Source organism: Malaclemys terrapin, chromosome 1 (genome assembly GCF_027887155.1).
Source record: "Malaclemys terrapin pileata isolate rMalTer1 chromosome 1, rMalTer1.hap1, whole genome shotgun sequence".
NCBI classification, from domain to species: Eukaryota; Metazoa; Chordata; order Testudines; family Emydidae; genus Malaclemys; species Malaclemys terrapin.
This window is the reverse complement of record NC_071505.1, coordinates 69,813,233-69,827,359: the sequence shown is the minus strand read 5'-3', so window position 1 is coordinate 69,827,359 and position 14,127 is coordinate 69,813,233. Positions and strand designations below refer to the sequence as shown.

At 41.1% G+C, this 14,127-nt stretch overlaps 1 protein-coding gene across 7 annotated transcripts in view; it reads left to right on the top strand.

Moving 5' to 3' along the window:
- The window catches only part of OSBPL8 (oxysterol binding protein like 8), a 184,518-nt gene that overhangs the window by 74,205 nt on the left and 96,186 nt on the right, over nt 1-14,127 (top strand). For 4 of the 7 annotated variants that reach the window (XM_054026940.1, XM_054026933.1, XM_054026925.1 and 1 more), the window contains 2 exons: nt 6,220-6,256; nt 9,787-9,831. The exons of 1 other annotated variant lie outside the window; for it this stretch is intronic. In XM_054026940.1, the coding sequence (XP_053882915.1) occupies nt 6,220-6,256; nt 9,787-9,831 (82 nt within the window). The remainder of the gene's footprint in view (nt 1-6,219; nt 6,257-9,786; nt 9,832-14,127) is intronic. 2 more of the 7 variants (XM_054026948.1, XM_054026955.1) reach the window with 1 other exon arrangement.

Here is a 14,127-nt window from a genome sequence, read left to right as displayed (position 1 = left end):
TTGGAGAATTTTGCTGGCTAAAAGTGAGCCCATGACTGTTTCTTGATATGAAACTTTCTGTGGTTTGATTTGTAGCAACACAGGACTCAGTCCTTCCTCCTTGCTCTGACAGATGACTACCAGTTGCTAGGGGTTCTTCTTTTGCTTCGCCAGTTTGGATTCCTGCCTCAGTCAGAGCAACATACAGGACAGAGGCTGTCTGATGCACCCGTGCATGTTAATACTCCATGACCTAGCTGGTAACAGGGTACTCTTGAACTTGTATCTCCAGCAGGGTGCCTCAGATACTGCTACACCTATGAAAGGGGTGCCTGTTTCCATCTTTATATGGTGTAGCCATTCTATTTTCCCCATGGGATGTAGGGCAATTTTTTTTGGCTCCTTTTTCCAGAAACCTAGTTGATATTTCCTGCAAAAGAATTTCATCAAAGACATAATCTCTGGATTCTTAAGGGCTCAAGCTTTCCCCTCTCTCCTGGTGTGTCTGTTCCTGAATGTGGTGACCTTTTTCAGCTTTTCAAGTTGGAGATTTAGATTCTATATATACAAATTGAAATCCTCCTCCTCTGATTTATGTGGAGGGGTGGGACTGAAAATACATATGGGCAATCAAGTTTTCTGAAGTGGTTTTTAATATCTTAAAAACTATCATTGTACACCTTATTCATATGCAAACTTGCACTAGTTTGACTAATTTAAACACGCATTTTTAAACCAATTTTGGTAAACCTTTGCAAGTTTATATATAAATAAGGTGTACAATGCTGGTTTTTAATATCTTAAAAAAACATTTGAACTAAAGTTTAATAAAGCCATTTTCCAACAGTTATAGTAGACTCTCTGTTGGTTTAGTTTGTTTTTCGCCTACAGAAAACGTCAACTTTTCATTTGAAAGAAAAAGGAAAAAAAAAAAAAAACCAGAACCCTCAAAACAAATCCGTTTTTAGCCCAAAACTCTAAACATACATAGTAAGAAGAGACTTCCGGTGGATCATGTTTAGTTGAAACCCCAGTTTTCTGGCTGAATAAGTTTTTGACTGAAAATTTCAAGCAGCCTTAATATCAACACACAAACTTGTACTAGTTTAAATAACTTGTTTTAACTGAAACATATTTGTATGAGGACAAGTCTTTAATAGATGAATTCATATGCAGACATGAAATATTTTTAAAACAAATGTTTGGTACTCAGACATTTGTGTTACCGGCTAGTATTTGAATTCAGGATCACTTACCCCTGCAATAGTTGGACATTACAGGTATCCTAAAGTAGTGTTTAGACTGACACTTTTCTGTATCGCTTTAGCAGATACCCAATCTTCTTTTGCGGAAAAAATCCCTGACAGTAGGTCTTGACAAGCTTAAAATCTTTTCTTTCAGTTTTTAAAATGTCATTCTTAAGGTTACATGTGTATTCTGTCAATGATTTGTGATCGTTTAAAAGTATATATTTTTAAATTTAGTTTATAGTACATATTAAATAGTTCAGTTCTTTTTCCATCAAGAGATTGTATGTTTCTGCTATATATCCTGATCACTAATGCATCAAACCAGAAAGTAATTTTGCACAACAGGTAGTAGGTCTAATTTTAGGCTTACCCCTCTTTAAAATGAGTTTAAACTTGAAGGAACGCCTGTATAAAGACTTTCTTGTGTGTAATCAGAGTTATGGTTGCTGTCTCTAGTGACAGCTTTTCTGCTTTTTGCTCCTTTTAAACTTGCATAGCCAAAACAGGGGTAGGAGAAGATTGGGTTCTGTTTCATCTTGTTGAGCACTTCTGTTGATACACCTGTGCAAATTCAGTGAAGGTAGTGGGACATGCACAGGTGTTATAGGGGCCTAATTTGACCATTAAAAGCTTTTTCACTGGTGACCATGTGAGAGAGAACCAAGCTTGACTCTGAGTGTAGGTTGTTTGCAGAGATGGCAGTTCAAAAAATAATAAAAAATAAAATAAAATTAGCATGTTTAATATAGAAATCATGGAGAGAAAATAACATAGAATCCCTGGTGCTATTTTATTCACTTTTCCGAGTAAACACTGTCAATATAGGTAAAAGTCTATCCTGACATTTTATCCCTTTAGGAGACTTAGTACTGCATATAACATATTTCAGTATGGACTCCAGATGATACCTGAAGGATTTTGTGAAGTAAACAGAGGTCTCTTGTATCCAGAATAGATCCTGAAAAGAGATTATCTTCAGTTAAGACTCTAGATTGCAGATATATACTTTTGTGGTGTTAGGTATAGATGCACTGTAGAATATCTATAGTTCAGGCTGGTGCATGGGCAGTATGGAATCCAATCTCAGTATAAACACTGTGCTTATTGGTGAAGATCAGGAACAGAGTTGGACTTGTTTCATCCTATATTATAGGAGCTCTTTGTATCAGTCCAAGGGCTAACCATACAGTGCTAAAATATTTATATAAAAGGCCTTAGTCATCTCAGGTGACAAGCTCCCCTGCTCTATGCTGTCTAATTCTGATGTTGTTACTTGGTTAAGACAGTACTTGAGAGGGAGTTAGTGGTGTAAGGACTGCTGCTGTGCTTTATCACTGTGTATTTCACCACTATGAGAGAGTACAGACCATTTGCAGGGGTTCTCGCAACAAATTTTTTGGTGGCCTCAGAGTGCGGCCACCAACTCTTGCTGGTAGCCGCACGGACACTTTCTCCTAAAATACTTGATTAACTTTAGGAAAAACCAATAAATAGCACATATACACATCCACATCATTGTAATTGATTCATGTAGGGTTTTTTTGCAGACTCAATAATAAAAATATTACTGTGAGAAGTGATACTTGTATGTTTGTTAATCACTTTTCTCAGCAAGTCCCAGGAAAAATTAAGCCCTGGACGGGGGACAGGATGGGGTTGGAGGTGGAGGCAGTGGGGTCTGGGGCGATGGAGGGGTAGATTTAAGGCTAGGAAAGGCGGTGGGGTCCAGGAGTGATGGGGAGAGGGGCATGGATGCGGGGCCAAGAGAAAGGAGGGTGGGTGGTGAGCCCTGCAGCTGCGTGGATGGAGCAGGGCGTTGGCGCCCACGGCTGGGGATCAGTGCCCACGACCAGAGCCCAGAACTGGGTGCAGGAGCTGCACAGCTGGGGATGGGGCCAGTGCCTGCATTCAGAGCAGGAGCTGCATGGCCGGGGCAGGGAGTTGAAGCCCAGGGACAGTGCCCATCACCACGAGGCTGAAGCTAGCACCCGCTGCCACGTGCCTGGGGATCAGCGCACGCCCGGGGCCAGGGATCCGCGTGGGCCTGGGGCCAGTGCCTGCTGCCATGCACCCAGGGATCTGCGCCTACTGCCACATGGGTGGGACTATGAGTCAGCGGCCAGGACTGGGGATCGGAGCACGCAATTAGGGGTTGGTGCCTGGAGCCAGCAGCTGCTGCTGGGATCAGTGCCCAAGGCCAGCTGGGGCCAGTGCCCAGGGCCTGGGGCCAGCACTGTGTGACCAGAGACGGGGATTGGAGCCTGCTGCTGCGTGGCCAGGGATTGGAGCCTGAACTGAAGCCCCATGGCCAAAATCCAGGGCTGTGTGGCCAGAGCTGGGGATCAGTGCCTGAAACCCTGCAGCCGGAGCCGGGTGTTGGCACCTGAAGCCCCATAGCTGAAGCCCTGGTCTGCGCAACCAAGCTCCCTAAAGCCTCTGGAGCCTGCCTCCCAACCACCCCAGGACTGAAGCCAGAGCCTCATTGCCCTCCCACGCCGGTAGAGAACTCCCTGTATTCCTGCAGCATTGTACCCCGCCTGTCTCCAGGGGCCGTGCAGGACTGTGCATCCAGGAGGAACAGAGAAGGAAATGGGAGGAGCAGAACCTTTGTCTTCCCCACCATCAGGGCTCAGGAAGCTGTCGTGGCTGCATAGAAACCCCCTGGTTGCCGTATTTGAGAAATGCTGATTGATTAGGAAGCTTAAATTGCAGAACCCTCTCATCCCTGTATGCTTGTTCATTAATACTTTGTTTCCCATCTCTCCCAACTCCTGCTTTTGCTTTAAAGCTCTTACTATGAACTGGCAGATGTAGCAGAGTGGTGCAGATCAGGAAAGGCTTGGTGTTCTGACTCATTATCACACTGAATTAATTCTTACACGGTTGTTCTATTACTGCATGCCTCTCTGCTGTTTTGTTGCTCTTGGAACTTTCTCAAATCTAAAAACAGTAAGGTAATATAATCCCATTTATTATAATCCCATGTATTATGTTCCCATTTTAAGTATGCTATCTTACTGTATTATGCAGTTAAAGAGAAACCAACTTGATATGTCCAGTTTTTTTTAAACATGAGTTTGATACTACTTTAGTCCCCAAGTTTCCTTTAACTTCTGGGGGTTTTGCAATCACATTCCCCTATTTAAAAACATATTCTTTCTCTCACCTGATACTCTGTGAAAGATCCAGGCAAACAGAGTGAAACTAACTAGCTGACTAAACAGGAGAAACTGAAATGGACTATACAGAATGTGCTTCCAAATGCGCCCAGTAAACAAACTGAAAAACTTGAAGTTTTCTTTTTTTACTGATCTTGTTACAATAGTAACAACATTTTCAGACTGAACTGAGTATTAACCTCTCCAGGGCAGCCAAGTGGCACAGGAACCCCCATCGCTAAATAGGGACATGGCTATGTTCTCCACGAGGCAAGAGACTCCTTCTGATACACCTCACAGAGTTGGGAGCCTCGGGGGGTGACATGGTCTCATGTTTGCTGACATGGAGGCAAACCTGACACCTTTTTTAAAATATGGCTAGGGTTTGCCTCTCAGTGCACCCTGGGTAGGGTTTTGGTTGGGCTTTCCAAAGCACTGGATTTTATACTTACCTTTTTTTTTTTTTTTAAATAAAAAAAAAAGTCAGATGTGCAACAGTCCTGTTTAATTCACACACACACACAGCTAAAATTGAAAAGATAAACTATAGCTTAGCAGAGGAGCGATTGGGGATATTTTTTTCCCCAGTAGTGGGCATGTCACAATGCTTGTTTTATCCTTTGATCCCAACATTTATGTCTCTTTTAAAATGGTAAGCGCTTGGGGGCAGGGATGGATCATATCTTGTATCTGTACAGCCCCCAGCCCAAGTGGTCCTGATCCTGACTGGAGCTTTGGATACTAATGGAATATAAATGATTAATAATACAAGTCAAATTACCTCCCATCCCCAAAAAGATGAGGTGGGGTGGGCTGGGCTGTTACTTTATAAGTACTCCATTCTCCTGCAATGATTACAACTATATATAGTTCAGTGGAGACTTAGGTGGGGGGGAATTTGTGATACAGCTTACAGTTCTTTGGAGATGCACGAACACAATGCTTCTTGTTTAACTCTTCAGTTTCCATTGTTTGTCTTATTTCCTACACAAGAAAAATATGTTGTGTGATGGGTAGCTGTACTTAATGAATTAAAACACTGAGGCTTCTAAAATAATAATTTTGCATAAATGCTTATGCTTGGCTGCATCATACTAGTGGATGCTGCACATTTAATGCGCTTTTAGGAATGTTTCTGTTGTACATGTACAATTTGAGAGAAACAATTTTTTTTTTAGATGGATTGTCCTAGAATCCTAACTCTTTCATAGGACGTTGTGGTTTTCTGAAACTGATTTAATTACAGATCTTGAGACATGTTCTGTTGTAATGAGTTTTGTGAACACTAAATTTCTGAACATCTTTCAGAAGACCTACTTTTGTCTGTCTAAAAAGGGATATTAGCTGCTCACTAACTGTATCTAAGCTAATAATGGCTTCCTATAAGCAAATTTGTCAGTTTTGTTGCTTCAATGTTTTGTTTCTGAACTGTTAAGTCCGGGGGGGAGGGATAGCTCAGTGGTTTGAGCATTGGCCTGCTAAACCCAGGGTTGTGAGTTCAATCCTTGAGGGGGCCACTTGGGAATCTGGGGCAAAATCAGTACTTGGTCCTGCTAGTGAAGGCAGGGGGCTGGACTCGATGACCTTTCAAGGTCCCTTCCAGTTCTAGGAGATGGGATATCTCCATTATTTTTTTTTTTTTTTTTTTTTTTTGAAGTCTTCCCTTAATATTGATGTGCATGTTGTATTTTAGTGATAAACTAACTCTGTTTTCATTGTGCTTCCTCTTTCCTTTTGCTCCTGTTGCTGACGTCTCTGCACATTTTGCTTCTTCCTGGCCTGGACTTTTTTTGTGCGCTGTTCTTCGTTCTCCAATTGCATTGCACACGCAGAATCATGGTGAGATCAAAGACTCTCATGGACCATCAAGTAAGTGACTGACCTCGTCTATCGGATGTTTGGGCATATTAGTCACGGTCACCATCTTCTTGTGTGAGCACATGGGCCAGTGGACATAACACTAGGGTTTCATGTGTGTCATGACCTAATTGAAGAACTGAGATAACAAGGACAACAACTGTTAAAGAAATACTTTATTCTGCTTGTTGGTCTTGTCCGTAAGGTGTTTGTTAAATTTAAAACCAACCATAATTCATAGGATGTATTGTTCTTCTTCAGTCATGGCTAGAAAAATATGAATCCTTTTAACACTCCACTTGGAGTTCTGAAGTTAAAATGGAAATATTTATCACTTTAAAAGAAAGGACTGTCTTTTCACTCTGTTTGTTTGTTTATACAGTGCCTAACACAGCTAGGCTCTAATCGGAGTTGGGGCCTCCAAGTGCTACTGTAATATAAACACTAAATAGGACACACAAAATAGTGGTTTAACAGGTAGAAGCAACTTGTTTTATTTGGAGCTTAGGGCAGTGTTTGCTTTCAGTACCTTGTTGTCCAATTAGTTTTAATAAAAAGCCCTCTCACATACTGAAGTGTGACTAAAAAGAGGTATCCCAACATGCAAGGGAGACTAGTTTGGATGCATTTTTACTAAAATACCATTTAATAAAAGGCAGTGCCCTATGGGAATGCTACTATTAGAAACTTTTCAAATCCGTTTGGGGTTTTGTATATTGCTTTTTTCTTGAAAAAGTGAAATGAAGTAAGTTCTCTACTGCTGAAAACGATTTACAAATACTTTTTATGTTCAGTCACATGCAGATGGGTAGATCAGTTTGAATTTAGTTTAAGGTGTTAGATGTACTTTCTTTTTTTGGTGGTGTCGCCTTTCTGTCCCTCACAGAATTTTCTTCTTAGTTCTTGTAGCAGCACCAGCTCACCATTCTGGTCATGGGCTAACTGCTGCCCCAGTTTCTCTTCACTCAGTCTGGCTCTCCCAATTTTGTAGCCTGGTTTAGTTGCTGTGGTGATTTGGCCCTCCAGCTAAATCACTAACGAAAAAGTTCATTCTTTCCAGGGTATCCAAGTCAAAATAAACACAAACCAAAATCTTCAGCCAGTCTCAAGCTAGGCCTGTCCCTCCTTCCTAAAGGTCAGTCTTCTCAACTGATCTTTTCCTGGGCTTTTTTGAGTCTTGCCTTGCTGTCTACCAACAGCAACTCCCAGGGCTTTCTACCAGGATTCACCATTCTCTGTCTTGAGTCTCTCCCCTGGCATCTGCTTTCTCTCCATCCCACAATGCCTGCTTGTCATAGGACTTTGCTTATTTTGCCCAGGGGTGGGGGGATGCAAGCTAAGTATGACACAGATGGGTTCGACCCATATGATTCATAGATTCCAAGGGCAGGAAAGGCCATTGTGATCATCTGGTCTGATCTCCTGTGACACACTTTGCCAAAATACATTCTAGAGCACATCTTTTAGAAAAACATCCTATCTTGATTTAAAAACTGTCAGAGAATCCACCACAACTCTTGGTAAATAAGAGGGCTGAAACTGGCAATGAAAATTCCCAGCAAAGCTTCCACATGACAGACGGGAGACCTTGAGACTGTTGAATTTGTCTCCTCTAAAGTTTCTGTTTTGAAAAAATATCTTTTGAGCATGAGGTCAGAAGTTTAGATTTTGAAATCTCATGTGAAGTTTCATTGAATGTGCATTGTGAAGAGATTTGGCCAGTTGTGTCAAATCCTTTAACTCGAAGTTGAAAAGAGATGTTTATGTTGCGGATGGGGGTTCTGTTTTCTCTTTTTTGCTTTCAGTGAGAAAAGGTGTTTCATTTCTAAGGGTACGTCTATACTTACCTCTGGGTTCGGCGGTAAGCAATCAATCTTCTGGGATCGATTTATCACGTCTTGTCTAGATGCGATAAATCGATCCCGGAAATGCTCGCCGTCGACACCGGTACTGCTGCTCCGCAAGAGGAGTATGTGGAGTCAATGGGGGAGCCTGCCTGCCGCGTGTGGACCCGCGGTAAGTACTTTGTAGTTCGAACTAAGGTACTTCGACTTCAGCTACATGAATAACGTAGCTGAAGTTGCGTATCTTAGTTCGAACTGGGGGGTTAGTGTGGACCAGCCCTAAGACTAACTGCCTCAAGGTGTCTGTGGGCCATGTTTTATCATGGCTCTTTGTTGCAAGATGACAGCTCTTCAGTTACATTGCTTTGAAAGGCCTCCACTCCAGAGACCTCTTGTAGAAAAATGGAAGTTGCTAAACGAGAGACTGGAACAGTAATTACTTTAGCTCAAATACTGTGGAGAGCCAGTGCAAATTTCTTGAATCAGTATACTTTTCCAAGCACTAGTCCAGTTTCAGTGAAAACTGAGGGAAAATGAGAGGATTGGGAGCTTGCATATAGTTCATACAGCAAATTCAATACTGAAGATGAGACAAGCCTCAAATAAGGGAAATCAGACTCTGAGGCTAGAGTCTGATTATTATAAAGGACTGTTTGGTGGCGCTAAGTACTGGAGGCTTAATCTTTAAAGGACATGTTCTAAGAAGACACACACTTATATTGCTGCTGATTAATGCATTAGGCACTTAAGTAAATTTAAAAAAAATACTTCAGTTAGGACTCTTGCATTTGAATCTCTGCCCATTGTAAGCACAGTGCTGTTACTTATTGAGAGATGCAATGAAACTGGCAGATAGCTTTTTTTTTTTTTTTTTTTTTAAATAAATTCAAATTACTGATGTCTTAACACTTGTTCTCTGATTCTATTACATCTCTAATTTTCATTTCCCATCTCATGAGCTACAGACAGTGGTACAAGAGATCTCTTAAAGGCTTTGATTGCATGAGAATTTTATGTATTTTAAATTACAGACTCTGCTTAATATAGGCTGGAACTGGAATGTTGGTTAAATGTGAAGGTTTGGGATTCTGATATATTAGTGTTTACAGGAGTGAAGCCTTTTATATATTGAAGCATTATAAACTCCTGTGATGTGATTTCTATTGAATAGCATAGTATCTGGTATTTCTCTTAAATCTCTAGTTCTTGGAGTCGTCTTCACTTTTTTAATGAAAACTGAGATTCTCATGTAAAGTAAGTTTCTAGCCCTCATAGCTGCAAATAAGAGCTTGAAAATGTCGAATCCTAAACCCTTAAATACCAGAAGGAAAATAAAAATAACTTAAAATGTAATTTTTTTTTTTTTTAAATCTCATCCTAAAAATCTTGTTTTTAAGCCAATCTCATAACTTTCCTTGGGCAGGCTGTCATGCTTTCTTTGAGTGCTCAAGGTTGACAATGCTGGAATAGGATTTTATTGGAATCCATTGTGGTATTGAGTTTCCAATGCATTATATTAAAGATCTCTTACTATATTTTCAATAAGGAAACAAGTGAAAAAGTAACTTGCCATTTCAGATACTTAAAATAGCTTCCACTGCAGAATCTGTGCAAATGTGACATAAAGACTCTTAATTTGTAATTTTTCATTTCAATTCTTCATTTCATATCTTCTGTTATTGACTTGCTATGAACTAGCATCCCAACAGCTGAGCAGAAGCAAATGTGAGGAAATGGAAAAAGGTAAATAAAAATGTTCTTAAAACAGAGTTGTTGGCCTAGCCTAGTGGTCTTACTGGTGTTGGAATGTTCCCTCATATGGGGATCAGAGCTTAAGACCAGAACTTTGTCTCTTAATCCACATTATACCAGTAACTGATTTTTGTTTCCTTTCCTAGCACTCTTATTCCTTTTTAAACTCAATGTTTTCTTTGGTTCTAAACATCTTAATGGCCTGTTTTGGGCATTTTTCCATTTACTTACCTTAGTAAATAGCTTTTGAAAATATTCATTTTGATTGTTTTTAAATTCTTGCTGTTTCCATTTAAAGTGAACTAGGCTGTTTCTTAAGTGTTTCCAAAAGAGCTTTTTACCAATTAGGATTCAAAGGATGCTGGGTACTGCCCCTCACAGACATATAGGGCATAATTTTACAGAGATGGTCAAGCACTTGATGCTCCCATTGAATTCAGTTGGAATTGTGGATATACAGCACTTCTGAAAGTCAAGGCCTTAATAAAAGCTACAGTAACTCCTCACTTAATGTTGTAGTTATGCTCCTGAAAAACGCGACTTTAAGTGAAACTATGTTAAGTGAATCCAATTTCTCCATAAGAATTAATGTAAATGAGGGGATTAGGTTCCAGGGAATTTTTTTACTTACACTTACACTTACACTTACACTTACACACAAACACACTATAAGTTTTAAACAAACAATTTAATACTGTAAAAAGCAACAGAGGCTGTGGCACCTTTGAGACTAACAGAAGTACTGGGAGCATAAGCTTTCGTGGGTCAGAACCTCACTTCTTCAGATGCAAGTAATGGAAATCTCCAGAGGCAGGTATATATCAGTGTGCAGATAACGAGGTTAGTTCAATCAGGGAGGGTGAGGTGCTCTGCTAGCAGTTGAGGTGTGAACACCAAGGGAGGAGAAACTGCTTCTGGTACACAGTGATGATGATTGTGAAGATTGGTTGAGGTGGAGGAGTCAGAGGGTGGGATATTTTCCAGGGAATGCCTGACTGCTAAATGATGAACTAGCAATTGGCTGAGACCTCAGGGGTTAACTCTCATAGTCTACAAGGCAGCAGGAATGGAGGGAGGGGAGAGAGCATCACAGACACTCTCACTGTGTGTATGAGAGAGAGATGCGCATTTCTCCTTTAAGTACACTGCCTTGTTAATTAGATCAGCTTGCTGAGACCACAGCTGCTGTTGCCAGCAAGCTCCCTCTGTCCTGAACCCAGTTGTGTGTCTCCCCTGCTCTATGGAAGATGGGGTAAGCGGGGTGCGGGGGGAGGGGGACACCCTGACATTAGCCCCCCTCTTTCTCCCCTTCTCCTTACACAGCAAGCAGGAGTCTCGGGGGGGCAGCTCCAAGGCAGAGGGCAGGAGCAGCACATAGCAATGGGGGGAGGGACAGCTGCAAATGCTAGCCTGCTGGGCAGCTGCTGCACAGGGAACTTAAGGGAGCGGGGAGCTGATAGGGGGGCTGCCAGACCACCCTGGTTCCAAGCCCCCACCAGCTAGCTGCAATGGGCTGCTCTTCCTGCAAGCACTGGACAAAGCAGGTGGCTGCCAAACGACGTTAGACAGGAGCATTGCACAACTTTAAACGAGCATGTTCCCTAAGTGATCAGCAACATAACAACGAAACAACGTTAACCGGGATGACTTTAAGTGAGGAGTTACTGTACTTGTTAAAATAAGAAGCTGAGGCTCCCTTCGATCTTGCATAGAGTAAATGGCTCCACGCTGTCATCTGGCCTGCTTACCAGGCACATGCCAAAAGGAGAGCCCATAGCAATTAGGGGGAAGGTTTGGGGGTTTTCTGGAATAGACAAGACAGATGATTCCTAGCTTGTGCTTGCTGTATTACCTGCAATACAGGCAGAAGTGCACCTGTACTGAAAACTTTCCATTCACCTTCTTACTGTTCTGTAACACTATGCTGACAAATACCATTGGAGTTTAACAACTTGGAACTCCTTTCTCTTCTGCTGATCGCTTTCAGCTTTCCAGATTAACTTTTTTTTTTTTTTTTTGAAGCGCCCACTCAATTGAAGAGGCTAATGTTAAAGCTTCATAAGTGCAAATACAGTTAAAAGACAAAGTCCTTGACTTGAAGCACTTATAGTGTGTGTGCTTAAGTTAGTTTATATCACATAGCAGTTCAAAAGGAATGGTTTGCAAATATTGTTAGCGTGTGTGTGCCATCACTGTTTCAGTATCTTGACTAGGTGAACTTTGCAGTGGCACTACAACACTCTGTGTGTTGGGTACATAGCAAACTTTAAGCTTTCAAGAGGGTGGGTGGTGGTAAACTTTTCCTTAAAACGTGACTGCTTTTACTAAAGAAAGTACTAAATTCATTGATATTTTGTGTATTAATGAGTCATGCACTATGAGGGATTAGCATTCTGAGTTACTTGTGACAACTAACCAAGAGTATTCCTCATTATGTCTTAAATAAAAAGTGAAAAGCAGCAACTACTACATCGATTTTTAAAAAAGTTAGGAAAAGTTAAAAATATAATACTGGTAATATAAGTGCCCCAAAAGAGGTTCTTGGTTCAGGTAAACTTACTTTGGCAATACTTTGTGGAGTGTTACCTTGATATTATATATAAATAACCAATTAATACTAAAAACCTGAGTGTCTGTCCTCCTTTGGAGTACATGTGATTTTGATTGAGGTGTATACTGGACACACAATTGGAGGCAATTTGGACATTACAATGTCAAAATTGGAGAACTTGAAATGATTTTGCTTCCAGTATGAGAACCAGCAGAGGGCATTATAGTTCTATACATGGTGACTCTCTTCAAATTGTCAGGTACTCCACTGCATGTAATAGCAGAAATGAAATTGCAGCTCCATTGCAACAGTATGAAGGAAGAGATGTGAAAGACGTAAAAGGCTTTTTCGGCTGAATCAAATGGCAGGAGAGGGGAATTATCTTTCAAAATTCTAGATTTTAATTGCTTATTTGTTATATACTTCAAAGTTGCTGTTTTAAAACAGATTAAAACTATTTTAAAGAACGGTGTCATAATTTTTTCTTAGGACTGTTCATAATCTACCGAAGCTCTAAAGTGAAACTTTGTTTCCTTTATAGATCTTCTGCACCTTTGCATTTTGCTTCTATGCTCGCTTATAGGGTCACTCTGGAGTACTGGCCTGCCAGCACTGATATGTTTCGATCTCTTGAAAAAGCGTTTGATTTTAACCCTACTCTTTCCTCCTTCACCAGTCAGGAGGGAGAGGAAGTGCTACTTTTTCACCCAACTTTCCTGATCAGCAGGTCACATAAGTGTTTGTCGTTTGTCCAGTATAGAGATATAAAGTGGGGACTACTACTGTCCTTTTACTCTTTATGCTGTTTTCACTGGTCATTGCCACCTTTGTGGGGAAAATATAACTTAGTGATGATAATAATAATGAAACAAGCCATCAGGCATCCTTGGAATGTCGTGTCTGGAAAATTAAACTCCTAACCTGACGTGGTTTAAAAGTACAGTTCAGAGGCCCAGTCTGAAGAGACATGGAAATCTTAAGGCATGGTGAACTCTGTAGCCAAGGGGCTCATATCTTCTTATTTTTGCAGCCTGCCATGTGGTGACTTGTTGAATTAGGCATCCTTTGTAATGTCCCAGTTTTCATTTTGGTGTTTTATTTTCCCCCCTCCTTGTTTCATTTGTCATGACTACTCATGCCAATAACACCCACAGTGTGCCAGCCATTGTACTATTACAGAAGAAGGGAACAGTCCCTACCCTGAACAGCTTATAGGTGAATACAAGTAAAGTGGTTGGTGATTACTGGCCACTTATTACTACAGGATTTACTCTATAAAGCTTTTTTTAAAAAGATGTTCAATTTCCCCCTCACCCCTGCCATTGTTTGCAAACTTCATGGAGGAAATTTCTATTTTTATTCACTTCTGCTTTTTAATCTCTCTCCTTTTGCTTCTCTGCCCATTCCATCACCAGAGGGCTAAATGCTTGTTATGGTAATGTGCATCCATTGATAGCTTTTAGGAACAAACACATGGTCTTGCAACTGAGACATTTGAGCTGGCGAGCTGTAGCCATGGCCTGTGCCAAACTAAGGATTCCCGAAGACTGGATCCAGAAGGAAAGCTGGATTTCAAGTGGTTCCCCCTCTTCCCCCTTCCCCCCTCCACTTTGCAAAACACACTCCTGTAGGTAATGGGTTAGCATAGTGGATTCCAGGCCACATAGCTTTCCCAATTCCCAATGCTCTTTTCCTCTGCTGTATACTTCACTCTCCCAGACCATTGTCTCTTCCTA